Source organism: Theropithecus gelada, chromosome 20, assembly GCF_003255815.1.
Source record: "Theropithecus gelada isolate Dixy chromosome 20, Tgel_1.0, whole genome shotgun sequence".
In the NCBI taxonomy this organism is placed as follows: domain Eukaryota; kingdom Metazoa; phylum Chordata; class Mammalia; order Primates; family Cercopithecidae; genus Theropithecus; species Theropithecus gelada.
The window spans coordinates 49,963,443-49,990,263 of record NC_037688.1 but is presented as its reverse complement, the minus strand read 5'-3'; the positions used below and the strand labels follow the sequence as shown (position 1 = coordinate 49,990,263).

General features: G+C 57.1%; 2 protein-coding genes and 1 pseudogene across 7 annotated transcripts in view; 2 read left to right on the top strand and 1 right to left on the bottom strand.

Moving 5' to 3' along the window:
* The first annotated feature begins 537 nt into the window (after positions 1 to 537).
* On the top strand, positions 538 to 15,211 carry MMP25 (matrix metallopeptidase 25). The gene is made up of 10 exons (XM_025370730.1): positions 538 to 1,173; positions 1,586 to 1,718; positions 4,493 to 4,628; positions 4,738 to 5,030; positions 11,183 to 11,359; positions 11,459 to 11,543; positions 11,680 to 11,762; positions 12,647 to 12,799; positions 12,877 to 13,134; positions 13,309 to 15,211. The coding sequence occupies exons 1-10, from the start codon at positions 1,075 to 1,077 to the stop codon at positions 13,578 to 13,580; spliced, it is 1,689 nt and encodes a 562-aa protein (XP_025226515.1). The 5' UTR covers positions 538 to 1,074; the 3' UTR covers positions 13,581 to 15,211.
* Positions 15,212 to 18,803: 3,592 nt separating this feature from the next.
* On the top strand, positions 18,804 to 18,937 carry LOC112614910 (annotated as a pseudogene).
* Positions 18,938 to 22,175: 3,238 nt separating this feature from the next.
* Positions 22,176 to 26,821, bottom strand: part of ZSCAN10 (zinc finger and SCAN domain containing 10) — a 10,808-nt gene continuing 6,162 nt past the window's right edge. Inside the window, exons 2-6 of one of the 6 annotated variants that reach the window (XM_025370801.1) lie at positions 25,821 to 26,283; positions 25,325 to 25,592; positions 25,040 to 25,104; positions 24,815 to 24,872; positions 22,176 to 23,928 (exon numbers count right to left, since the gene is read on the bottom strand). In XM_025370801.1, coding sequence (XP_025226586.1) covers positions 22,373 to 23,928; positions 24,815 to 24,872; positions 25,040 to 25,104; positions 25,325 to 25,592; positions 25,821 to 26,216 — 2,343 coding nt within the window. In that variant the 5' untranslated portion in view covers positions 26,217 to 26,283 and the 3' untranslated portion in view covers positions 22,176 to 22,372. Of the gene's footprint in view, positions 23,929 to 24,814; positions 24,873 to 25,039; positions 25,105 to 25,324; positions 25,593 to 25,820; positions 26,509 to 26,821 lie in introns of those variants that run through there. The other 5 variants (XM_025370802.1, XM_025370803.1, XM_025370806.1 and 2 more) reach the window with 5 other exon arrangements.

Sequence of the window (26,821 nt, the reverse complement as noted above, 5' to 3'; positions counted from 1 at the left end):
GTGGCTCGCAGACCCCCAGGTCTCAGCTTCCCGGATCTCCGCCGCCCACTCACCCCCCGGTCTCCGGCTCCCGGCACTGACCGGTGCTGCGGCTTCCGCGCAGTGGTTGCTGCATTTAAATGTCCGGCACCTGGGGAGACGGGCGCAGTCGCAGAGCAGCTCCTGTTCCCGGGATCTAGAGCGGCCCAAACCCCCGCTTGCCCAAGCCGAGTCCCGCGCGCAGCCCATGTGGGCTGGGGGACTGAGTATCCGGCCCTCTGGCAGCTGCAACCGCGCACAGCTGGAGCTGGCGGGGCAGAGGGCGGACCGGGACCCCGTAGGGAAGGAGGCTTCCTTCCCAGTCTCCTGCTGCCCGGAAATCCCCCCGGCTCTCAGACAACCCGCAGCACCGGTCCTGGGGGGAAGGAGCGGGGCGGGATACAGGGATGGGGAGGGCTGGCTAAGTCGGAGGCCCGGGCCGCCCTCCCCCAAGCCGCGCGGCTTCAAGAAAGCAGAAGCGAACCCTGCCCCGGGGAGTCCCACAGGAGCGGGGATCTAGGAAGAGAAACTTGCGAGCGAGGGAGTTGGAGCCGTGGACCCCCGGGCCCCGCCCGGGCGTCCTGCGTCGGAGGAGGGTCTCTGGGTCGGGCAGGGGCCACCTCTTGGCCCGCCCCTTGTCCCTGAACGTCCGAAGATTGGGCCATTTCCCTTGCCGCGCCCTTACCGCTTATCTGGGTGCGCCCGGCCCGGCCTGCCCCACGCAGCCCTCCGCTCGCGCCCAGAGAGGAGGGGCCGCCGGCGCAGAGCCCAGGGACCCCGAGAGGCTGCGCCGCTCCCGCGTCCTCTCTACCGTCCTGGGATTCCCAGGCCCACCCCACCCAGCGGCGCGACTCTGGCCCTCTTGGACCCTCCGTTGACTCCACCGCGCGCTTTCCAGGACCCTCGAACATACCCCAGCCCTCCAGCCCATCCCTCCCTGCTCCGTGCCGGGTGCCCCCGGCCCTCTCCAGACCCGGATCTCTTTCCCCAGGTTCCCAGGGCGGCCCCAGCCAGGCCCCCTTCGAACCCCGCCGGCGGCCAGGGCTGGGGCGCGCCATGCGGCTGCGGCTCCGGCTTCTGGCGCTGCTGCTCCCGCTGCTGCCACCGCCCGCGCGCGCCCCGAAACCCTCGGCGCAGGACGTGAGCCTGGGCGTGGTGAGCGCGGGGTCCACAGGCTCTTGGGGTCTGCAGTTTCTTGGGGTCTGCAGGGAGATTGAGAGGGAAGCCGGGTCCGGACTCCTGGGTCCGGAGAAAGCAGCGGCAAGATTCCAATATCCAAAGAGTGACTGAGGATGGAGTCTGGGCTCCCGGATTATTGGTCTGTGGGGAGGTTTGGGGCTGGGATTTGGAGCTCTGGAAAGGAGCTGACGTGAGGAGCTGAAGTCCAGACAAAGACTGACAAACCCGGGACTGAAGTGGGGACCTCCGGAGGGGAGCAGGCAGGCATCCGGGGCTGGGGCGCTCGGCTCTGAGTGCCTGAGAGGGGCAGGGCTGCCAGGATGGTGGTGGGCAGGGAGAGCCCATACTTTTCACCAGCCCGCTTCACATGTCCCCTCCGATGCCCTAGGACTGGCTGACGCGCTATGGTTACCTACCGCCACCCAACCCTGCCCAGGCCCAGCTGCAGAGCCCTGCGAAGTTGCGCGATGCCATCAAGGTCATGCAGAGGTTCGCGGGGCTGCCTGAGACCGGCCGCATGGGTAGGTGGCCCTCACCCCTCCCCAGCCCTGCCTCTGCATACAGCCTGACCACCGCCCTACAGTCTTTAGACCTCAGCGTGCTCCTGGAACACGGAGCTGTGAAGATGCTGATTTCAGGCCCCAACCCCAGAGGGCCTCAGACATTCATCTTTCCATAAGCATTTATCAAGAACCTGGTGGCTCATGCCTGTAATCCCAGGGCTTTGGGAGGCGGAGACTCAAGGATTGCTTGAGGCCAGGAGTTTGAGACCAGCTTGGCCAACAAAGTGAGACGCCTCCCACTCTCTAAGGATTTTTTTTTTTTTTTGATACAGAGTTTTGCTCTTGTTGCCCAGGCTGGAGTGCCATGGTAGGATCTTGGCTCACCGCAATCTCTGCCTCCCAGGTTCAAGTGATTCTCCTGCCTCAGCCTCCTGAGTAGCTGGGATTACAGGCATGCGCCACCATGCCAGGCTAATTTTGTATTTTTAGTAGAGAGGGGCTTTCTCCATGTTGGTCAGGCTGGTCTCGAATTCCCGACCTCAGGTGGCCAGCCTCCCAAAGTGCTCGGATTACAGGTGTGAGCCACCGTGCCCAGCCCTCTAAGGATTTTATATATGATTGTCTTTTTTTTGAGACGGAGTCTCACTCTGTTGCCCAGGCTGGAGTGCAGTGGCGCAGTCTCGGCTCACTGCAAACTCCACCTCCCGGGTTCACACCATTCTCCTGCCTCAGCCTCCGAGTAACTGGGACTACAGGTGCCCGCCACCCGGCCCGGCTAATTTTTTGTACTTTTAGTAGAGACGGGGTTTCACCTTGTTAGCCAGGATGGTCTCGATCTCCTTACCTTGTGATCCTCCCGCCTTGCCCTCCCAAAGTGTTGGGATTACAGGCGTGAGCCACCGCACCTGGCCTAAAGCGTGATTTTTTTAAACTTAGCCGACTGTAGTGGCATAGGCCTGTGGTCCCAGCTACTCAGAACGCTGAGGTGGGAAGATTGCTTAAGCTCAGGAGTTCAAGGCTGCAGTGAGCTATCATTGCACTACTGCACTCTAACCTGGGCAACATATGGAGATCCAGTCTCTCTAACAAAATATACTTTGAGCATCTCTTAGATGGCATGCCCTTTCAGCTCCAATGGTATAGTGATAAATAAAGTAGGTAAAGTTCCTGCTCTCATGGAGCTAACTTTCTCGAGGGAGAGAGAGACAGATCAAGAACATAAATATGCAAGATAATTTCAGATAGTGGTGAGTGTTTGGAAAAAAATAAAATGCTATTGGCACCGAGGGGCTGGTCAGGTTAGGGTAGGTCCCTCTGAAAAGTGTCATATGAGCTGAGACCACAAAGAGGAGGAACCAGCCATGGGAAGATGTGGAAGAATAATGTCCCGGGCAAGTGCAAAGACCCCATGGCACGCACAAGCTTGTGTGCCTGGAGCGAAAGGAGCATTGAAGAGCTCTGGCGAGAGGCCTCAGCCAAGAGCCCTGAAAGGTGATTGGGGTTGATTCCAACAGTGATTAGCAACTGCGCAAGTGTTCTCAGAAGGGAAGTAACTTGGAACTTGGTATGACTTGCAGTTCTTTTTTTTTTTTTTTTTTTTTTTTTTTGACAGAGTCTCACTCTGTTGCACAGGCTGGAGTACAGTGGTGCAATCTCGGCTCACTGCAACCTCTGCCTCCCAGGTTCAAGTGATTCTCGTGCTTCAGCCTCCTGAGCAGCTGGGACTACAGGCACCCGCCACCATGCCCAGCTAATTTTTTTTTATGTTTAGTCGAGACAGGGTTTTGCCATGTTGGCCAAGCAGGTCTCAAACTCTGAGTCTCAAGCGATCAGCCCACCTTGGCCTCCCACAGTGCTGGGATTACAGGCATGAGCCACTGTGCCCGGCCTTGACTTGCAGTTTTAAGCTTCCTCTGAGTCCTGATGGAGAACGAAAGGCAGGAGCCCTGAGACCAGGCAGAAGACGGCTACGGAGTCCACACGAGGGATGGTGGCAGGAAGATGGGTGGCGTATGTGGCCAGGAGTAGTTAGATTTGGGGTGTATATTTTGGAGGCAGGGCTAAGGAACTCTTCTGTGGGGTTAAGTGGGTAAGAAGAGGGAATTTGAAGGATCTGGCTCACTACAAGGAAAGGTAGGCCCTTTCTGTGTCCTGGTGACTCACGAACAGCCTAGAACAGTGTCTGGCATCTATATGTCCTTCACTACTATTTGCTGTCTCAACAAATGAGGTGCAGTTTGACCTTAATTTGGAAATGAGGCTACTGGGGATGGAGCCTGACTGGGAAAGGGGACCCCAGAGAGACCTAACCCCAGAGGAGGTGGCTTGCCACAGGAGGCCAGAGACCCAGCCGGCCTGGGGACTTTGGACTTAATCTGGGTTTGAGGAGAGCTTGGCAGTGATGGTGTGAGGCCTGCACAGCTCCCAGAGGGTTCCAGCCTCAAAGGTCCTCACTGCATACCCAGGGTTCCTTTCTCCAGAGTCTGCCCACCAGGGCCCAGGAAAGCTGGATGCGAAATCCTGGCCTGAGCCTCTGAGCACCACCTGCATGCAGCCAGTTTGTCCAGGCCAAGTGACGTCGCTCCAAAGGGCAGTGGGAATAGCTTGGTAGGAGCTGGCTTCTAGAGACAGACTGCCTGGGTTCAAATCTGGGCTGGGGGGCCTTCGAGGACACGTTTCTTAAGCCCTCTGAGCCTCAGTTTTCCCATGTAGAAAGTTGACTGGTGCTATGATTAAGGCAGGCTCTCCTATTGTGCACCCCTTTCCCCCACATCACCAAATGTCTCCCACAGACCCAGAGACAGTGGCCACCATGCGAAAGCCCCGCTGCTCCCTGCCTGACGTGCTGGGGGTGGCCGGGCTGGTCAGGCGACGTCGCCGGTATGCTCTGAGCGGCAGCGTGTGGAAGAAGCGAACCCTGACGTGGAGGTAGGTCCCGGGGCCCACCCGCACCCTGGGCCTGCCTGCTGGGCTCCAGCTTTGAATGGCTGCCTACTCCCTCCATGGCTACCCTTACGCCTTGCTCCCCTCTCCCCAGGGTACGTTCCTTCCCCCAGAGCTCCCAACTGAGCCAGGAGACCGTGCGGGTCCTCATGAACTATGCCCTGATGGCCTGGGGCATGGAGTCAGACCTCACATTTCATGAGGTGGATTCCTCCCAGGGCCAGGAGCCCGACATCCTCATCGACTTTGCCCGCGCCTTCCACCAGGACAGCTACCCCTTCGACGGGTTGGGGGGCACCCTAGCCCATGCCTTCTTCCCCGGGGAGCACCCCGTCTCCGGGGACACTCACTTTGACGATGAGGAGACCTGGACTTTTGGGTCAACAGGTAAAATCTCCTTTCTTATGAGAGATCCTCTTGCCAGGTCTGGTCTCGGCCAGAATAAGTTTTCTGGGAGGCTGAGGCGGGCGGATCACAAGGTCAGGAGATCGAGACCATCCTGGCTAACACGGTGAAACCCTGTCTCTACTAAAAATACAAAAAATTAGCTGGGCGCGGTGGCGGGTGGCCTGTAGTCCCAGCTACTCCGGAGGCTGAGGCAGGAGAATGGCGTGAACCCAGCGGAGCTTGCAGTGAGCCGAGATCGCGCCACTGCACTCCAGCCTGGGCCACAGAGCCAGACTCCGTCTCAAAAAAAAAAAAAAAACAAAAAAACCCCACAATGTCTCGCTCTGTTCCTTAGGTTAGAGTGCAGTGGTGCAATCAGAGCTAACTGCAACCATGAACTTCTGGCTCAAGCAATCCTCCCACCTCAGTCTCCAGAGTAGCTGGGATCACTGGTGTACAACTTCATACCTGGCCTTTTTTTTTTTTTTTTTTTTTTTTTTAACCTTTTGTAGAAACAGGATCTCATTATCTTGCTCAGGCTGGAGTGCAGTGGCACAATCATAGCTCACTTTAGCCTTCACCTCCTGGCTCAAGCAATCCTCCTTCCTCAGCCACCCACGTAGCCAGGACCACAGATGTGCACCACCACACCTGGCTAGTTTTAAAATTTTTTGTAGAGACCAGGCTTCACTGTGTTGCCAGGGCTGGTCTTGAACTCCTGGGCTCAAGTAATCCTCCCATCTTGGTCTGTCAAGGCGTTGGGATTATAGGCATGAGCCACCACTCCTGGCCAATGATTAGGTTTAAGTTATATTTATTGATGGAGGCTCTATCATCTAGGGGGTCTCCAGAGAAACAAAACCAATAGGATGTGTGTCTGTGGGATGTGTCTGTGTGTGTATGTGTGTGTGGGGAGGGGTGTGTGTGTGTGTGTGTGTGTGTATGTAAAGAGATTTATTTTAAGGAATTGGCTCACGTGATTGTAGGGGCTAGCAAGTCCAAAATTTGTATGGCAGGCTGGCAACTCTGGATTTCAGTGACAGTCTGGAGGCAGAATTCCTTCCTCTCCAGAAAACCTTCGCTTTTGCTCTCAAGGCCTTGAACCGATTGGCTCTGCCCCCGCCCCACCCCCAGCCACACTATGGAGCATGATCTACTTGACTTAAGGTCAACTGATTGTAGATGTTCATTGCATCTACAAAGCACCTTCACCGTAGCATCTAGACTGGTGTTTCACCAACCAGCTGGGCACGACAGCTGGGCCAAATTGACCATCACAGAGGCCTAGCAGGTGCCTAGCTCCAATCCAGAGCTGGGGGCTTACAGAGATGAAAACAAATCTCTACCTGGCAGCTGAGTCAGAAGAGTGACTGGCAATGACAAAACCCACAGTGACACAGCTGCACAGAATCCCATCAGAGGAAGTCCTGAAGCCTGCAGGGGCTCAGAGATGTTCGCCCAAAGCTCTTGGGCAAGAGGAGGCTTCCTAGAAGAGGTGACTTCATTCCCTCAATATATATATATGAATATAGGCCGGGCGCCGTTGCTTCCGCCTGTAATCCCAGCACTTTGGGGGGCACAGGCAGGCAGATCACCTGAAGTCAGGAGTTTGAGACCAGCCTGACCAACATGTTGAAACCCCATCTCTACTAAAAAATACAAAAAAATTAGCCGGGTGTGGTGGCACACACCTGTAATCCCAGCTACTGGAGAGACTGAGGCAGGAGAATCTATTGAATCCAGGAGGCAGAGGTTGCAGTGAGCCAAGATCGTGTCACTGCACTCTAGCCTGGACAACAAGAGCAAAACTCCATCTCAAATATATATATATGTGAATATCCACACATACACACTGAGCGCCTACTAGCACAAGACCAGACATACAGGGTTCCGCTCTCCCCGGGTACACAGGGTTGAGATCCAATAGGAAGGCAGTGAGTCAGCTCAGTCAGGGGTACGAGGAGCCAGTGAACAGGGAAATGACCCGGGACATCTGAGGCCGGAAGCCAAAACTATGGCATCAGTAGGGAGACTGCAGAAGGTGGCAGGTCCCAGATCACCAAGGACCTTGAAAGCATGTGGAAGACTGTTCAGTTGGGGAAGCATTAAGGGGTTTTGCATTCTGGAACTATCATCAACTTCAGCGGGGTCCGGGGGTAGGATAGAGGCAGGGAGGCAGGAAGTTCTCGCACGGTCCAGGCACGAGATGGTGGAGTGTGCTCCCGGGGAAGGGGGCAGTGGACGGATCTAAGGGAGGTTCAGTTAGGATGGGCACGGATTGAGATCTGGCTGGATCCTGGTGACAGGAGAGATGAGGCTGGGGCCTTTGGAGGATGGTGTCCTGGTGGTGCTGTTAATGCAGGTGGGAGAGTGGGAGAGGGAGGAGCAGGCTTGCAGAAGGCAGGCACGAGTGCAGGTCTGGGTGGGAGTCTGCAGAGCTCCGGGCTGGCCATGCAGGTGGGGCCCAGGAAGTTGAGGATCCTGCCCTAGAGCTTGGTCTCCTCTGTCTGAGGTCAGGTTCCCTAGAGGTGGAGCTCCAGAGGGAAATTCTTGTGCAAGCAGTTTCTCAGGGGCCATGTGCTGAGGGGGATGGGAAGCAGGAACAGTCTAGAAGCTGAGTGAGGATGTGGTCTCAGCTGGAGAGGAGCCTGATCCCATGGGAGTTCTGCAGCAGGGATGGCAATGCCAGGGAGGCGATCCCGCCTGAGGCCAGGCCCAGCTCTTTGTAGCCCCATATTAACTACATTGGCTGTGGGCTGCTGGGGAGCCTGAGTGACGGGGGGAGAGGGACAGCCAGGGAGGTGCCTAGGTCCTGTGGAGGGCTTGGGCGAGGCAAAAGCTGGGGAGGCTGTGTGCCGCAACATTAAGATGTGGGCTTCAGCCAGGCGTGGAGGCACATGCTTGTAGTCCCAGCTACTCAGGAGGCTGAAACGGGAGGATTGCTTGAGTCAGGGAGGCTGAGACTGTAATGAGCTGTGTTCACACCACTGCACTGCGGCCTGGGTGACACAGTGAGACCCTGTCACACACAAAAGGAGGATGTGGGCTTCAAAGTTGAATTCAAGTAAGTCAGGGTTCTTCCCCTCGTAATGAATAACTTCCTTCACCTCATTGTCTCAGGTTCCTCGCCTGAGAAATGCAAGGAGAATGGTGCCTGCTGGTGGCATGGGCTTGCCGATGAAATGAGCGATTCACCCGTGCCTCTCAGCACAGGGCCTGCCCCGGGCCACATAGTGTGCATTGCCATCTGCTGTCAGAGCTGGGCTAGTGGCCGCCTTGAGAGCCAGCAGTCCATGGGGGCTGGCAAGCTTCTGGGAGGAAAGGGTGGAACGTGACGGTCAGACACAGAGCTACAGAGAACCCCACCATGAAGGGGTAGGTGGCATCAACAGAGATGGAGAAAGACTGAGCCCAAGGTGATCAACAACAAGAGTGAAGGAGGAAGTGGTCAGCCGTGGCTGGGACAAAAACAAGCCCAGTAAGTTACATTGGCTTGTATTTGGTCATCCAGGGACAAAGTCACCTTTTTAGTGCCTGTAGACCCAGCGCGTTGGGGAAGAATTTAGGCCACAGTGGGCTTAGGCATGAGAGGAGCAGAGGAAGTGAAGATTGAGTTGAGACCACTGGCTGGAGAACTTGACTGGGAAGGGAGGGCAGAGAGCCGCGTGGGGTGAGGGGAGGGAATAGGTCCAATGAGCGTCTTAGGATGAGGGAGTTGTGAGCACTGAACACTGGATGAGCTGATACAAAGAAGGGGTCAGGGATGGATAGACTGACAGATGCATGCACAGAGGCAGGGATGGATAGACTGACAGATGCATGCACAGAGGCAGGGATGGATAGACTGACAGATGCATGCACAGAGGCAGGGATGGATGGACGGACAGATGCACGCACAGAGGCAGGGATGGATGGACAGATGCATGCACAGAGGCAGGGATGGATGGACGGACAGATGCATGCACAGAGGCGGGGGATGGATGGATGGAAGGATACATGTCCAGAGGCAGGGATGAATGAGGGTAGGTTGTTCTTGTCCTGGAGGAGGTGATCCAGGCTAAGTCCTCACACTGAGCACAGCAAGAGGCAGGAGGTGAGCATGGGGAGATGCAGCTGTGTGCCCCAGTGCACCGGAAGTTACAGATAACATTGATGTCCTGTCTTGATGAAACAGGAAACACATTTATCATCTGAGAATTGGGGGCTGGGGTTGACTGGAAGCTCGAGGGGCTCTGAGCCTGCCATGGGGCTGAGGGAAGCGTGCAGGAGCTGCCTGCCAGAGCCTGGGGCAAGGATGATAGGAGGTACTGGGGCCCCTGTGGACTGCCCTCTGAGAATCTCGTGGGGCTGGGGCTGCACAGTTGTGGTTGTGTAATTTCCCCCAGATGCATGGCGTGACAAGGGTGCAGGAAGGGGTGCAGGGTCCGGAAGCTCAGTATGGCCAAGGAGAGACAAGGCAGGGAAGAAGGTGAGAGATGAATGATATCGCTCTGATTGAAACACCAAACTTCCCCCAGTTTCTCAGAAAAAGAACTCAGAGCAACAAGAGAACCTACAGTTGACAGGGAAATTCATCAGTGCAGATGTGATTTGACCAAGACCATTGAAACCCGTGATGGCCACCTACCTTGAAGTCTCTGTGCCTCAGTTTCCTCCTCTGTAAAATGGGCTTAGGAGACAGGTTTGGTGAGAAGTGAATGAAAACGTGTTTGCTACCCCTCTTAGGACTCACGTTTCATGCTTAGACGCTCAGCAAGTGGCTTTAGCGAGTGAGATAAGTTTGCTTTTCAGTTCATCAGGTCGTTACCTATGAGCCTGCCCTGAACAGTGCTGACCTTAGTTGGAGATGGCCATGAAACTCATCCGCATGGGGCCATCGGGGCCTCCCTGTGGTGCTGCGGGGCTGTGTCTCTGTCTTGGTCTCTTCTGGCCTCTCAGCAGCCGGAGCAGGAGGCAGCAGGCGGCTCACCAGTTGATGAGGAGCTGGGCTTCAGCCAGGCTGGCATGTGAATCCTCTGGGTCCTGGCGGTCCTGAGCGCCTGAGCTGAATCTGGAGGGAAGAGGCTGCTGTGGTGGGAAGAGGCTGGGAGTGAGGCCGGGTGCTGGGGCCAGCGGGCTGTGGTCTGAGAGTGCCTGCTAGAGGAGCTCTGTGTTCCCAAGGAGATGCAGGAAGACTTGGGGTGGGGGTGGTACAGGGTAGGATGAGGAGGGGTAGAGGCTGTGGACAGGGAGATGGGGAGAGGGGATGGAGGACTCAAGGAATGTAAGGGATATGACTTGAGGAGGGATGGGGGTACGAATGGGGTAGGAGGCAGGAATGGGAGAAGGTCTTGGGTCAAGGACATGGACCTACATCCCCAGCAGATGGGGGTGGCAAGGGGGAGAGGGGTGGGGGTCGCTGACCATAGACTGTAGCTGGGAGGAGGGGATGCTCCCAGGGCTGGGGCTGTCTGCAGAGAATGGCACGCACCTTGTAGGCTCCTGCCCTCGCCCCACCGCCCTCTCAAGTTTCTTTTATTTTCTGTTTTCTTTTTTTGAGACGGAGTCTTGTTCTGTCATCCAGGCTGGAGTGCAATGACACGGTCATGGGTCACTACAGCCTTGACCTCCCGGGCTCCAGCAATACTCCTGCCTCCCTGCCTCAACCTGGGACCTGAGTAGCTGGGACTACAGGCGTGCGCCACCATTCCTGGCTAATTTTTTTATTTTTATTTTTATAGGGATGGGGATCTCCTTATGTTGTCCAGGCTGGTCTTGAACTCCTGGGCTCAAGCTATCCTCCCACCCGGGATGCCAAAAGTGCTGGGATTATAGGTGTGAGTCACCACATCCAGCTCCTCCCCTCAAACTTCTGTGCAAAAAGTGCTCCCTTCCCAGAGGAGGGGCTCCATCTGGGTGTAAGGTGGCCTCTTCCTCTGTGTGTTCTCTGGGTCTCTTTAGCCTTGTGGTCCAGTGTCCAGCACAGCCATGCTGACTGGGTGACGAGACAGGGATGATGGAGAGTTCGGGGGGGTCCCGGGCAGAGGAGGCTGGGGCCACCTCTGGAGGGTGTCCTGCTGTTCCTGTTGGCCATAGCCGCACTCGCAGGGCCTTCCTGTGCCCCCTTTCCCCAGGCAGGGGCAGCCTCAGCTTCCATCCACTTTCTCCTGCAGACGGCGAGGGGACGGACCTGTTTGCCGTGGCTGTCCATGAGTTTGGCCACGCCCTGGGCCTGGGCCACTCCTCAGCCCCCAACTCCATTATGAGGCCCTTCTACCAGGGTCCGGTGGGCAACCCTGACAAGTACCGCCTGTCTCCGGATGACCGTGATGGCCTGCAGCAGCTCTATGGTAGGAGGAGAGGGACCCACCGTGAAACCATCATTGCCCCATCCAGTGTCCTCTGCAGCAGGCCAGGGGACCCACACTTGCTTGACTCTTTCCCCACAGGGAAGGCACCCCAAACCCCATATGACAAGCCCACAAGGAAACCCCTGGCTCCTCCTCCCCAGCCCCCAGTCTCACCCCCAGACAGGTGAGGCCCCCACTAAATGGGTGACCTTGGGTGACCAGCTGCCCAGCCTCAGTGTCCTCTGAGATGGGGATGGTGGGGGTCTCCGCCTTGGAGGAAACAAGCCCCCTACCCCGCTCACCTTTCCTTTCCTCCCCAGCCCATCCTTCCCCATCCCTGATCGATGTGAGGGCAATTTTGACGCCATCGCCAACATCCGAGGGGAAACTTTCTTCTTCAAAGGTGAGTCATTTCATGTGGCCTCATGTATGTTGGCTTCCTGCCCACTTCAGTGACCCACTGGGGTTGTGGGCTTACCCTGGAAGTGGAACTTTTTGTTTTTTTTTTTTTTTTTTTTGAGACGGAGTCTCGCTCTGTCACCCAGGCTGGAGTGCAGTGGCCGGATCTCAGCTCACTGCAAGCTCCACCTCCCGGGTTCCCGCCATTCTCCTGCCTCAGCCTCCCGAGTAGCTGGGACTACAGGCGCCCGCCACCTCGCCCGGCTAAGTTTTTGTATTTTTAGTAGAGACGGGGTTTCACTGGGTTAGCCAGGATGGTCTCGATCTCCTGACCTCGTGATCCGCCCGTCTCGGCCTCCCAAAGTGCTGGGATTACAGGCGTGAGCCACCGCGCCCGGCCGAAAGAACTTTTTTTCTTCTTCTTTGAGACTGAGTCTTGCTTTGTTGCCTGGGCAGAAGTGCAGTGGTGTGATCATGGGTCACTGCAGCCTCAAAATACGGGGATCAAGTGATCTTCCCACCTCAGCCTCCCTAGTAGCTGGGACCGCAGGCACATGCCAACATGCCTTGCTAGTAATTTATTTTTTTATTTTGTAGAGATGGGGTCTCACTTATTGCCCAGGCTGGTCTCAATCTCCTGGCTCAAGTGATTCTCCGTTGTCAGCCTCCCAATGTGCTGGCATTACAGGTCTGAGCCACCAGGCACGGCCCTGGGACTTTTAGTGCTAAAAAGGGAAAAGTCCCAGGCAGGCCAGGATGGGCTGGTCACCCTAGATCCATTGCGCCCTTGATTTCCAGATGGGACCCGTCCCCACCCAGCCACACACCCTGCGGGAGGAGACTTCATGCTGTCTCATGCCTTCCTGTGAACCCCTTTGTGCCCTGCAGGCCCCTGGTTCTGGCGCCTCCAGCCCTCCGGACAGCTGGTGTCCCCGCGGCCTGCGCGGCTGCACCGCTTCTGGGAGGGGCTGCCTGCCCAGGTGAGGGTAGTGCAGGCCGCCTATGCCCGGCACGGAGACGGCCGAATCCTTCTCTTCAGCGGTGAGTGGGGCGGGCCGTGGAGCGCGCTGGGGCCGGCGCGGGGAGCCCACGCTGACCTCCCGGCCTCCGCTCTGCAGGGCCCCAGTTCTGGGTGTTCCAGGACCGGCAGCTGGAGCGCGGGGCGCGGCCGCTCACGGAGCTGGGGCTGCCCCCCGGGGAGGAGGTGGATGCCGTGTTCTCGTGGCCACAGAACGGGAAGACCTACCTGGTCCGCGGCCGGCAGTACTGGCGCTACGATGAGGCGGCGGCGCGCCCGGACCCCGGCTACCCTCGCGACCTGAGCCTCTGGGAAGGCGCGCCCCCCTCCCCTGACGATGTCACCGTCAGCAACTCAGGTGGGAAGCGCGGTGACCTGCGGGTTACTGGGCCTGGCGTGAGGAGAGGGGTGTGGGGAATGGGGACATGGAGACCACCCTGCGGGGATGGGGGTCCTTGGGCAGCAGGGAGCGGGGGCGGGGCGGGGCGGGGCGGGGCGGGGCGGGACCGGGACTCAAGCTCTGCTCTCCCAGGTGACACCTACTTCTTCAAGGGTGCCCACTACTGGCGCTTCCCCAAGAACAGCATCAAGGCCGAGCCGGACGCCCCCCAGCCCATGGGTCCCAACTGGCTGGACTGCCCCGCCCCAAGTTTTGGTCCCCGCGCCCCCAGGCCCCCCAAAGCGACCCCCGAGTCCAGAGTCTGCGATTGTCAGTGCGAGCTCAACCAGGCCGCAGGACGGCGGCCCGCTCCCCTCCCGCTGCTCCTCTTGCCCCTGCTGGTGAGGGTTGTCGCCTCCCGCTGATGGGGGGAGCGATCCAGACGGAACAGCGCCCTCCACGGCCGAGTCCCCCGCAGCTGGACCTGGTCGGGGGTTGTGAGGCGCTGGGCGGAGGCCCCTTGTCTGTTCCCACAGACGGGGGCTTGGGCGCGGACTAAGCGGGGTGGATCTCCCGCGCAGGGGCGGCGGCAGCGGGGACTGGTCGCCCTGGCGCTGGGCTCAGTCTCCGCGGGATCTCCCGCCCCCTGCGATGCCACCTGAACCGGCCGCCAGGGCGCGCGCGCGCGCTGGGTCCACGTGTCGGTCGCCGCCCCCGTCATTCCCTCGCGGCAGCCGCCCGGGGGATAGGACCGAGCCCGGGGAGGACAAGGGGCGGGCCTGCGGCCTCACCCGGAGGGTCGGCGGTCCCTGGCCGCGAGCTGCCCCCGAAGGACTGTCCTTTTCCAGGAAAAGGCAGCTTTTCTCGGAGCGCAGTCCCGGGACTCTCCGCAGCCCCGCCCTGCCTGGCCACTGTGCCTGGCGTTCCTGGCTCGTTAGAGGACAGGCTTTACTGCGAAGCTGGGCCCTGCCCTCTCCCACCCGCAGTTTCTCACCCCGTTCTGCTCCCACGATGCCCCTCTACAGTCATTGCCACATTGGTGGGAACCTGGGACCCAGACCCGGAACCAGCCCAGATATCACCCTTGAGAACCCATGCGCCACGTCCTGGGTGGTGGCATCAGTGGCTGGAGGGATGATCCTTGCTCTCCAGACCCTGTTAACCTTGTTTCCATTCCTCCCCTGCCACCCGTCTCCTCCTCCTCGGCCACCCAGCCTGGGCACCTCCCTGGGCCCAGAACTGCCTCCCATTGAATGGAGCACCCTTCTATCCCCAAGAACCCCTTCCCTGCTTGCACCCTGGAGAGAACAGCTTAACTCCCATCAACTCAATGCTGGTGGAAAGACAGGGACGGAACCGTGGCTCAGGCCTGGTCATTGCCCCCTCAGCACTCTCTCCTGGAAGGCCTTAGTTCTAGAGTGAGGGGTGGGTGGAACCTGGGGGCACCTGATTCACCCTGTCCCTACTCCCCACAGTTTTAGGATCTAAATGATTGCCTCTGGAACTATTTTTCTAGGCTATCCCACATCAGGATCACTGGGAAATTTAAGTTTGCAGATCCCTCACCTCACCCTGAATCCTCACTCAGGGTGGGGTCAGGAATCTGCATTTTAACTAGTTGCCGGGATTGTGGGGGGCAGTAGCTGACTGTCTCGTGGCGTTTCTGTGGCTCTGAAGTGTTCCCCCATCCCAGGACCAATCTCTTCATATCTTCTCTACAGAGCCACACTGACGGCCTGACCCCCATGGGTAGTCACTTAGGGGCCACTTCCTAAGTTGCTGTCCAGCCTCCGTGACCCCCTAGTGCTTCCTGGAGCTGAGGCTGTGGGCAGCCATCCCCGCGACCAGGGAAGGGGTTCCCCCAATTTCTCATACAAACAGATCAGCATGAGGACAGAGGCAGGAGACTTTGGTCAGTCAGTTACCTGGGAATTCTGGGCTGCTGGGAAACGATTTGGGCCTCTGTCAGTTTCTTTTCCATGTATGAGGAGGGAGAAATTTGTATTTTAGAAACTTATTCATCCCAGTCAGGACAATAAAAATGAATGGACAAAAAGCGCTTTCATTATTCTGAGCATCGATGGACTTAGGGAGAAGTGTGGTGGCGGGAACTGGACGACCTGAATCTCCCGGCTTTGCAGAAGAAGGAATCCAGGGTTGATGGGGAATCTAAGAAGGAAGAGTGGGGCTGGGCGTGGTGGCTCACACCTTAATCTTAGCATTTTGGGAGACCAAGGCAGGCAGATCATTTGAGGTCAGGAATTTGAGACCAGCCTGGCCAACATGCAGAAATCCCATCTCCACTAAAAATAGAAAAAAAAAATTAACCAGGCATGGTGGTGCATGTCTGTAATCCCAGCTATTAAGGAGGCTGAGACAGGAGAATCTCTTGAACCTGGGAGAGGGAGGTTGCAGTGAGCCAAGATCTCATGATCGCACTCCAGCCTGGGCAACAGAGCGAGACTCCGTCTCAAAAAAAATAATAATAAAATAAAAAGAAGAAGAAGAAAAAGAAGAAAGAAGAGTGGGAGGAAGAAGTAGAGAGGAACCCAAAAGTTGGTTATGGGGCACCTGGAGGACAGTCGGCCACTGTGGAATTGAGACTGCCTCATGGCTCCATGTAGACTTCCAGAGCCTTTAAAATTTTATAACTGCTACACAAAAATGTCATGTCAAAGCAATTATTTTTATTTTTTAAATGGTCTCATAATCAAAATTTCAAACTTTTGTGCTTCAAAGGACATCATCCAGAAAGTTGGAAAGAGGCTGGGCGCAGTGGCTCATGCCTATAATCCAAACACTTCGGGAGGTCAAAGTAGGAGGATGGCTGGAGCCCAGGATTTCAAGACCAGCCTGGGCAATATAGTGAGACCTTGTCTCTACAAAATAATCCAAAAATTAGCCGGGCGTGGTGGCGACTCATGTCTGTAGTCCCAGCTACTCAGAAGGCTAAGAGGAGAGAATCACTTGAAGGCGGGAAGTCTTAGCAACGATGAGCTGTGATCACACCACTGCGCTCCACCCTGGGCAACAGATCTGTCTCAAAAAAAAAAAAAAAAAAAAAGGCCGGGTGTGGTGGCTCACACCTGTAATCCAGGCACTTTGGGAGGCTGATGCAGTCGTTTGAGAGGCAGGTGTCACTTGAGATTGAGAGTTTTAGACCAACTGGCCAATATGGTGAAACCCCATCTCTACTAAAAATACAAAAATTAGCCAGGTGTGGTGGCACATGCTTGTAATCCCAGTTAGTTGGGAGGCTGAGGCAGGAAAATCACTTGAACTCGGGAGTTGGAGGTTGCAGTGAGCCGAGATCATGCCATGGCACATCAGCCTGGGCGACCAAGCGACACTGTATCCAAAAAAAAAAAAAAAAAATTGTCACATGATACCATTTCAGCCCACTAAGATAGCTAGAATTAAAAAGACCCAGAGCATAACAAATGTTTCTGAGGATGTGGAGAAACAGGAACCCTCGCACACTGCTGCTGGGAATGTAAAATGACAGACATTTTGAAAAATGGTCTGGCTGTTCCTCAAAAGGATAAAAACACATTTGCCACGTAACCCAGCTATTCTTCTCCTTCATACATATCCAAGAGAAGTGAAAACATATGTCTGCACAGAAACTTGTGCGTAAATGTTCACAGTAGCATTATTCAGCATAGCCAAAAAGTGGAAAGAACCCAAGTATCCTTTGATGGGTAAATGGAGAAACCGCTTGTGGTCTATCCACACAGTAGAATATTATGCAGCCAGAAGAAAGGAATGAAGGACTGATCCATGTTACAACACAGATGAACCTCAAGAACACAATGCTCAGTGAAAGACACTAGACACAGAAGGTCACCTAGTGTGTAATTCTACTTACAGGAAACGTGTGGGGGAGACGCATCCGTTGAGTGAGAAAGCAGATGAGGCCGGACTCAGTGGCTCACGCCTGTAATCTCAGCACTTTGGGAGACCGAGGCAGGCAGATCACTTGAGGTCAGGAGTTCGAGACTCCTTGGCAACATGGTGAAACCTCGTCTCTACTAAAAGTACAAAAATTAGCTGGTTGTTGTGGCATGTGCCTGTAATCCCAGCTACTCGGGAGGCTGAGTCAGGAGAATTGCTTGAACCCGGGAGGCGGAGGTTGCAGTGAGTTGAAATCGTGCCTCTGCACTCCAGCCTAGACAACAGAGGGAGACTCTGTCTAAGAAAAAAAAGAAAACGTAAAAGAAAGTAGATGAGTGGTTGTCCAGGGAAATGAGGACTTGTGGTGATGCCTCAGAGGGGCAGAATTTCTCTTAGAAGTGATGAAAATGTTCTAAAATGGGTTGTGGTGATAGCTGCACAGTTCTGTGCTTTAAATTGCACAGGTCAGTGAGTGAATTGCTTTGCCTGTGAATTGCATCACCGTAAAGCTATAAAAACAAGGTACAGTCTGGATGGACCCCAAGATGCCTTCGGATGGTGGCCTTTGTGAGAGTCATGGAGGGTCTAGGATTGGGGGGCATGGAGAGACAGTCTCTTGGAGCTGAAGCCTAGAGCATGACTTAGCTGGTGCAGGAGTGGCCTCCTTCTCTCCTGCCCTGGGAGAGGCTCCGCCCACTACTCCCCACTTCCCCCATGAAACCAGCTGTGTCTTTGTGCCAGGAAGACTGGGTGTAGAAGGTGACTGTCTCAGTGGAGCTGGGTCATCTCAGGTGGGGAGGTGGGGTTTCTGAAGGTGAGGACCCTCTGGGGAGGAGGGTGCTTCTCTGAGACACTTTTCCTCACACCTGTTCCTCGTCAGCGGGCCCTGGCTCCTGGAACTTTTGGCCGCCATGTGCTTCACGAAGGTGAGTGAGAGGCTGCGTGTGTTTTGTGGGCATATCTGAAAACAGACCGTAAGGGTGCGGGTGCCCTCAGTATTTCCCGAGGTGCCTGTGTGTCAGGGCTCAGTCAGGGACGCCCAGTGGCAGGAGGATAGTGATGGGGTGAGAGTGTCACTGGAGGCGCTGGAGGTCACATCTGTCGGGGGCGCTGGAGAATGGCAGGGGTGCAGATGAGAGGGAGCACCTGTCCCAGGAGCCCCTCACAGCCCAGAAAGCCTGGGGCAGGGATGGGGCAGGGCTCTCCTGGAAACGACTCAGAGAATGATCCTCTCAGAGGCTGGCTCAGCTGGGCAGGCCCAAGAGTAGGGCCTGTGTGGGTCCGGGTGTCTCTTCCTCCTTTCCTGGATTCCCTCCGACCTCTCATTCTCTACCACTGCCCCACCCCAAATGTGAGGCACAGCACACCCTCCAGGGAGCTCTGCGGCCTGTGCCAATGGGTGAAACCCCGTCTCTACTAAAAATATAAAAATTAGCTGGGAGTGGTGGCATACACCTGTAATCTCCACTACTAGAGGGGCTGAGGCGGAGAATCGCTTGAACCCAGGAGGTGGAGGTTGTGCTGAGCAGAGATTGCACGATTGCTCTCTAGCTTGAGCAACAAGAATGAAACTCCATCTCAAAACAAAACAAAACAAAACAAAACAAAACAAAGCAAAAACAAACAAGAAAAGCATCAGATCTCGTGAGAACTCACTCGCTTTCACCAGAACAGCATGGTGGGAAGTGCCCCCATGATCCAATCACCTCCTACCACGTCCTTCCCTTGACATGTGGGGATTACAATTCCAGATGAGATTTGGGTGGGACACAGAGCCAAACCGTCTCAATTGCACCCCGGATGTGCTGACCCCTGTGATTTCCCCAAGTGTGGGACACCTGGCTGCATAATTTGTGGTAGTGGGGTACTGCACTCATGCTTTCCCCTGAAAACAATAAAATAAAATAACAGTTGCTTAAATGGAATCAGGTGCGTATCTCCAGGCTTCTCTGACAGGCAGGCACAGGGAGGCAGGGGGCCCAGTAGTGACAGAAGACTGTGGCTCCGATAGACCTACCCAGGTTCTAGATGTTGAAGAGCAAGGCCAGGCCCCTGACTTTCTTACTGATAATGGTGCATGGGTCTCCGTGCCCTAGTGGGTTGGTTGAGGACTAGAGGATTTCAGCCTGGTGTGTCCTTGATCACAGAGCTGGAAGCACAGAACTGCTCCCTGATCACCACCCCTGAGCCCCCGGCGTGAGGGGACTTTGGCCCCCACATCTTTCTTGTCATGACTCCCTCTTCCGTCCTCATCCCCCGGGCAGGGCTGGGGCCACAAATTCTCCTTGGTTTTCTCCCAAGATCAAGGGCCCCAGGGGCTGGGGCAGAGGGGACTCCGGAGTCCCCCACCAGGCCCTGGTTTCAGGGGAGAGGCAAGAAGGCAGGGGTCAGATCTCTGGGCCTGAGGCCTCAGCACCCTGCAGTTGCAGAGCCCGGGGCAGCCAGGAGGAACGACTGGGAGGGCACTTCTCACCATTTCGGAGGCCACGCTCAACTGGCCCTGCAGAGGCTCCCGTCGTCCTCCACTTCCTGCCTCTGCTTACTCACACAGACCAGCCTACCCCATTCAGGGGAGGCTTGGCAGCCAGCAGCAGCTGGTGAGATAAAGATGGGGTTGGGGGCCCTGTCCTGTTCTGTCCCATCCTATCCTGGGGTTCCATGACTCTTGCCTTTGGGCTGAGGAGGAAGGAGGAAGGGGAAATGGGCCACGGCTTGGGGAGGAGCAAACACCCACAGGAAGGCTCCCTGAGCAGCTCTCCTAGGGCTGAGCCCGCAGTCTGGGAGGGACACTGGGGTGTGCTCAAGGGTGTGGGGGGCTTGGGGACCAGGAACACTGCTGGAGGTCAGTATGCCCCTCCCTGGTCTGCCCTTTCAGAGCATTGGATGCACTCTTGAGTTTCGGAGCAAGCCCTCCTTGGCTCCAACCTAGAGTCCAGCCAGGGAAACAGCTGGACAGCAACCCTGACAGTCACCTTTGGTGGCCCTGGTCACTCTGAGGGGCCCTGCTTGCTTCCAGCCCCTGTCCCAGCAGCTCCTGCAGGGCTGAGGGAGGTGACCAGGGGGAAGGAAAGGTGTCGCCAGGCTCTCTGGGCCCTGCTGCCCCCAGCCTTCCTGAGGAAGGAGGCAGCTGGATCCAGAGTTCTCTCTGCAGAGCCTCAAAGGGCCCCACAGGCTTTCCTCCTCCGCATCCTGCAGAAACCTCTGATGTCCCTTTATCCTGGAAGGACTGTCTCTGGCCTGAGACCCCAGCTCTGAGGGGCCGCCCATGGCCCAACCCTGGCCCCGCCTCTCCTTACCCTGTGCCACGTGCTGGGATCTCCTGTCCACCACTGCTCAAGTTTTTTGTTTTGTTTTGTTTTTCTGAGACAGAGTTTCACTCTTGTTGCCCAGGCTGGAGTGCAGTGGCACAATCTCTGTCTCCTGGGTTCAAGCAATTCTCCTGCCTCAGCCTCCCAAGTAGCTGGGATTACAGGCATATGTCACCATGCCTGGCTAATTTTGTATTTTTAGTACAGACGTGGTTTCTCCATGTTGGCCAGGCTGGTCTCTAACTCCTGGCCTCAGGTGATCCACCCACCTCGGCCTCCCAAAGTGCTGGGATTATAGGTGTGAGCCACCGCGCCCAGCTGCTCAAGTTCTTTCTACCATTTCCCCAACCTCTCCAGTGACTCCGTGTCCCCCTTGACTCACCCCTCATGTCCCCCTTGGCTTCCTCTTACCTAGAAATCCCTCCTGCTGTGCTGTGGTCCCCAGGCACTCTGTCACCCCCAGCCTGGACAGCAGTCGCAGCCTCCTAGCTGGTGTTCCTGGTCTTGCCTCTCTCAAGCCATTTCCATGCAGTAGCCAAAGCTGAAGTGATTTTATTACTAGAGAAGAAACCCCTCCCTTCCTGAGCCCTCTGCAGGTCTCCCATTGCACATGAGCCCAGGGCTGACCTGTCAGGCCCCAGGCATTGATGCTATCCAGCTGCATCTGGGGCTCCTCCCTTCCCCAGGCCTGGCTTCCTGCTACTCCCTCTGCCTGGGCCGCCCCTCCCACATCCTTCCCAGGCCGCCTTCCCCTTATTCCCCTCAATAACCCAGCACCTTCCCTGGCACACAGTAGGCACTCAATACATCAGGAGGGCTTCCCGTGCTTCAAATGTGGCCTCTCCCAACTCTTCACCCTCCATCTCTCAGTTGACTGATCCCCCCTCCTTGAAATGTCCTTTCCTGGGGTCTTCCACGAGAGGAATTTCTCCTGCAACATCTGGTGACATAGTCTCACTCTGTTGCCCAGGCTGGAGTGCAATGGCATGATCTAGGCTCACTGCAACATCTGCCTCCCGTGTTCAAGCAATTCTCCTGTTTCAGTCTCCCAGGATGCTGGGACTACAGGCACACACCACCACGCCCAGCTAATTTTTGTATTTTTTGTAGAGACAGGGGTTTCACTATGTTGATCAGGCTGGTCTTTTTTTTTTTTTTTTTTTTTTTGGAGACGGAGTCTCGCTCTGTCGCCCAGACTGGAGTGCAGTGGCCGGATCTCAGCTCACTGCAAGCTCGGCCTCCCGGGTTCACGCCATTCTCCTGCCTCAGCCTCCCGAGTAGCTGGGACTACAGGCGCCCGCCACCTCGCCCGGCTAGTTTTTTGTATTTTTAGTAGAGACGGGGTTTCACCATGTTAGCCAGGATGGTCTTGATCTCCTGACCTTGTGATCCGCCCGTCTCGGCCTCCCAAAGTGCTGGGATTACAGGCTTGAGCCACCGCGCCCGGCCAGGCTGGTCTTGAACTCCTGACCTCAGGTGATCCACCTGCCTCGGCCTCTCAAAGTGCTGGGAGCATGGGCACCACGCTGAGCCAAGTCAAGGAGTCTTATGTGACTAGTGAGTACTTACTGCACAGCACAGATCAAGGGCAGACTCCAGAGGAGAAAACATTCCAGGGTCAGATTCCTTGGCCCTCCCCACAGCTGGCTGTGAAGGCTGACATCTCCCCCTTCTCTCCCACTTCGGGTGGTAACACTCTCCCCCCACCTGCTTCCAGGCAGCCTGCTCCACAGGTGCAGCTGTGTCCCTGTGCCCCAGAGGGACAGCTGACAGTTCGAATTTTGGTGGACTTGTAAAGAAATAAAGAGGGGCCATTTTGGAGAAGGCCATTTTACTTCGGGCGTTTTAATTACATTGCTGAGGCCGGAAAGCAATGCCTCGGGCAGGGAAGGACAGCCATGAAAGTGGAAGGAGAGGGAAGTGAGGTGTGGTAGGAAACGACATTCCTGCAGGCCTCCGCTGTGGAGGACCCCGGGTAGGTGGCGCAGGGCACGGCTGGCGGAAGGCGGGCCAAGCTAGTATAGCGTCTCGCGGGCGTGGGTGCGCAGGTGGCGCAGCAGGTGGGAGTTGCGGCTGAAGCTGCGGCCACATTGCGTGCAGGAGTAGGGCCTGGCGCCCGTGTGCACCAGCAGGTGTCGCAGCAGATTGCAGCTGCGGCTGAAGCTCTTGCCACACTCCACGCACTCCTGCGGGGGCTCGGCCTGCTCCTGCCCTGGCTCCGCATGGGTAGCCAGGTGCCGCCGCAGATGCGCGTTGCGCCGAAAGCTGCGACCGCACGTCTGACAGCTGTAGGGCCGCTCGCCCGTGTGGCTGCGGCGGTGGCGGGCCAGGTTGGAGCTATTGCGGAAACGATGGCCGCAGGTGTCGCAGGCGTGGGGCTTTTCCCCTGTGTGGATGCGCTGGTGGCGCGCCAGGTGGGCGCTCTGGCTGAAGCCCTCGCCGCACTCGCTGCAGCGGCAGGGCTTCTCGCCAGTGTGGCTGCGCTGGTGGCGGGCTAGATCCTGGGTCTGGCCGAAACTCTTCCCGCACTGGGTGCAGAGGTGGGGCCGAGGGCCACCGTGGGTCAGCAGGTGGCGGGCAAGGCTGGCCCGGCGCACGAAGCGCTTCCCACACTGCGGACAGGCGTAGGGCTTCTCGCCCGTGTGCACCCGTTGGTGGCTGACCAGCTGCGAGCTCTGCGTGAAGCTGCGGCCGCAGGCCTGGCAGGAGAAGGGCCGCTCACCTGTGTGCACCCTCCGGTGGGCCACCAGGTGCTCGCTGCGCCGGAAGGCCTTGCCGCAGTCGCTGCACACGAAGGGCCTCTGGTTGGAGTCCCGGCGGCGGCTGCCGGAGCCTTCGGAGGACCGGTGGTCCTTGTCCCTGGCGTGGATCCGCAGGTGGCGCTTAAGGCTGGAGCGGCGCTGGAAGGTCTGGCCGCAGTGGGAGCACAGGACTTCGGTCAGCGGTGGCGCTTCGGCCTTGCTCTCAGGAGCGCAGGGAGGCTTCTGGTCCTGGGCGTGCGCCAGCAGGTGCTGCACAAGGCTGGCGCGGCGCTGGAAGCCGCGGCCGCACTCGGCGCACAGGAAGGCCGGCTCGGAGGAGTGGGTCAGTAGGTGCTTGCTCAGGTGCGAGCTCTGGCGGAAGCGGTGGCCACACAGGTGGCAGGCGTGCGGCCGCTCGTCCGTGTGAGTGCGCATGTGCAGCTTGAGAATGGAGCTGCGGCCGAAGCTCTTCCCGCAGCAAAGGCACAGAAAGGAGCGCCCGGCCGGGTGCGAGTGCAGCTGGTGCGCCTTCAGGCGAGACAGCTGCGGGAAGCTCACCCCGCAGTCTGCGCAGATGAACTGCAGCTCCGGATTGGGCTCGGGGACGCCCTCAGCCACTTTGACCTCCAAAATTTCACTGCCGCCAAGAAGGGACCCATCTCCACCAGGGCCACTCGCCGCAGCGCCCCGTCCGAGCGTCTGGACGCAAGGCTCTCCCGGCACCCCAGGACTATCTGTCTGAGACTCTGCTAAGATGGCAGTGGGCCAGGCAGCCCCTTTGGGCTCTTCTTGTTTAAATTCCTCCTTGTCTGGGGTTCTGCTTCCAAATCCTGGGAAACAAGAGAAAACAGAGATGGTCAGGCCTATTCCCAGGGCCCCTATCAATCACCAGAACCTGATTGGCCTGGAAGTGGAAAGAAACCCAGGATCCTGCAAAGCTGGTAGGTGAAAGGCCAGGCACGGTGGTTCACGCCTGTAATTTCAGCACTTTGGGAGGCCGAGGCGAGTGGATCACTTGAAGTCAGGAGTGAGTTCGAGACCAGCCCGGCCAACATGGTGAAGCCCCGTCTCTACAAAAAATAAAAAATTAGCTGGGTGTGGTGGCGTGCGCCTGTGGTCCCAGCCACTCGGGAGGCTGAGGCAAGAGAATCACTTGAACCCGGGAGGCGGAGGTTGCAGTGAGCCGAGATGGTGCCACTGCACTCCAGCCTAGGCAACAGAGCGAGACTCCATCTCAAAACAAACAAACAAACAAACAAAAAACCTGGTAGGTGGGTAGAGAGGATAGAGGTCAAACAAGGGTGCCCTTTTATTTGACCTCAAAACAAAAAGTTAGCTGGGCATGGTGGCACACACCTGTAGTCCCAGCTACTCGGGAGGCTGAGGTGGGAGGATTACCTGAGCCCAGGAGTTCCCGGCTGCAGTGAGCCATGATTGTGCCACAGTCTGGGCGAGTAACATCCTGTTTCAAAAAACAAAAAGGCCAAAAAGTCAGGTAGGGTCTGGAACTTCAGGCAAAGAAGCGGTGTTGGCCGGTCACGGTGGCTCGCGCCTGTAATCCTAGTATTTTGGGAGGCCAAGGTGGGAGGATTGCTTGAGCCCGGGAGTTGAGACTAGCCTGGGCAACACAGCGAGACTCCATCTCTTAAAAAAAAAGACAAGAAAAGAAAAAGAAAGAGGCATCAGTGGTCACTACTCCAGGGAAGGGTTGCTTACCCAGGGGGTGTGCAGGCCACACCTTATTCTCTGGCACATCCTCAAAGGTCAGGCACTCCTGTATCAAGAGCAGAAACCCTTGGTCAGAGAGGATCATGCCTCAGGAACCTGTGGGGAATGAAACACTTCCCAGGACTGAATCAGGGAAGGTATGGATTTGCTAAAACTACAGTGGTAGGGAAGTTCCTGGGGCTTGAGAACACCTTGGGGTGCGGCCCAGCTCACCAGCACAGCCGCCAGCTCCTGATCTCCGGAACTCTCCTCTGGCCATGGTGAGGGGCCCTGGGGGCCTGACAGCATTGGGGAACAGGGGAGGAAGCACTGTTAGAAGGCAGCCCTGCCTGCCATGTGGCTGCAAGGATATGCACCACATCATCGGGGCCCTGTGAAGACACCTTGGTGCTCTCCTGTCCCGGTCACCTGGGGAGGCCCCACTTCTCACCCCACCCCAGACATCCAGGCCGCTCCCCAACACCCAGTCCTTGGCCTCCTAGGGCACAGGCTCCTCACTGCTTTCTTGCAGGGCCTGGAATGTCTTCTGGGGCCCCGGGCTCAGTGGCTGCTTTGAACTTGGGGGAAGTCTCCACTGTCCCAGCTCAGCAGGCTTGGCAGGCCTTGGCTGGGTTGGGGGAGGCTCATCCGATGGGCCCAGCACTGAAGGTTCTTCTGCAGGCAATTCCTTCTTGGGGCTGTGGCTGGGGACCTGGGAAGCACACCCCTTTTCCTCCAAGGTGACGTCTGCACGGGGACAACTCTTGCCAGCATTACAACTAAAATCCTGTTCAAAACACATTCAAGTTAAGTGACTCCCGGGGTGGCAGCCTGTGTCCTTCTGACTCCGAGGGGACATGGGACAGAAACGAGGTGAGAGTCAGACAGGGCAGGAGTTAAGAGGTGAAGAAGGAATGGTCAGGTGGGGGAAAGTGGAGTTTCCAGAGATTGTTCACTGGGGCGATCAAGTCCCCATCATCTGTGTACTGCTCAGTCCACTGCCCCACCCTCTCACCAGCGGCCCCGCGTGGCTGGGCTCCCGGTGGATGCCCTCCAGCAGCAGCACCACCTCCTCCCCATCCCTGAGTGGCTGCCCCTGCAGGCGGCCCAGGAGGTGCGGAGGCAGCACACTCAGGAACTGCTCCAGCACTAGCAGCTCCAGGATCTGCTTCTTGGTGTGCAGAGCCGGCCGTAGCCAGTGGCCGCAGAGCTCCCGGAGCCGGCTCAGGGATGCCCGTGGCCCCATGTCCTCCTGATACTGGAAGCATCTGAACAGCTGGTGAGCCACCTCGGGCCTCAGCCTGGACTCTGGCCGCCTGGGGTCCTCTGGGCTGGCAGCCTCCTCCTCCTCCAACTTGACTTCCCCCAGCTGCTCCTGCTCCAGGGCAGCCAAGATTGATTCTTCAAGCATCCTTCACTGTGGGGATGCCTCCCTACAGCCGGCCCCACTCTCGGGTCTCTCTCCTCTCTTCCCACACCTGCGAAGGTGAACACCCTGGGTTAGGATCCGCTGAGAGGAAGCTGGCCGCACACCTAGGTCATCCAAGTTAAAAGACACTCAATACGCAGACCCAGAGGAAGAGTTTTACTCACTGGGTAATGGCTCATGAGGGTAGGGCAGCCCCCGGTCTCAGGGTTACCAACAAAGCAAAGGCCAGAGAAAACTGACAGTTCTGTATTATCATCCCTCCTTAAAACATTTAGAAATTTGCATCGCCGGGCGCGGTGGCTCAAGCCTGTAATCCCAGCACTTTGGGAGGCCGAGACGGGCGGATCACGAGGTCAGGAGATCGAGACCATCCTGGCTAACGCGGTGAAACCCCGTCTCTACTAAAAAATACAAAAAAAAAAAAAACTAGCCGGGCGCGGTGGCCGGCGCCTGTAGTCCCAGCTACACGGGAGGCTGAGGCAGGAGAATGGCGTAAACCCGGGAGGCGGAGCTTGCAGTGAGCTGAGATCCGGCCACTGCACTCCAGCCTGGGCGACAGAGCGAGACTCCGTCTCAAAAAAAAAAAA

Excerpts from the sequence above, each read along its gene's own strand:
- MMP25 (XM_025370730.1), top strand. The coding sequence starts at position 1,075 with ATGCGGCTGCGGCTCCGGCTTCTGGCGCTGCTGCTCCCGCTGCTGCCA. Across the intron at positions 1,174-1,585 it reads AGGACGTGAGCCTGGGCGTG|GACTGGCTGACGCGCTATGG; the intron begins GTGAGCGCGGGG and ends CCGATGCCCTAG. Across the intron at positions 11,544-11,679 it reads CCAGTCTCACCCCCAGACAG|CCCATCCTTCCCCATCCCTG; the intron begins GTGAGGCCCCCA and ends TTTCCTCCCCAG.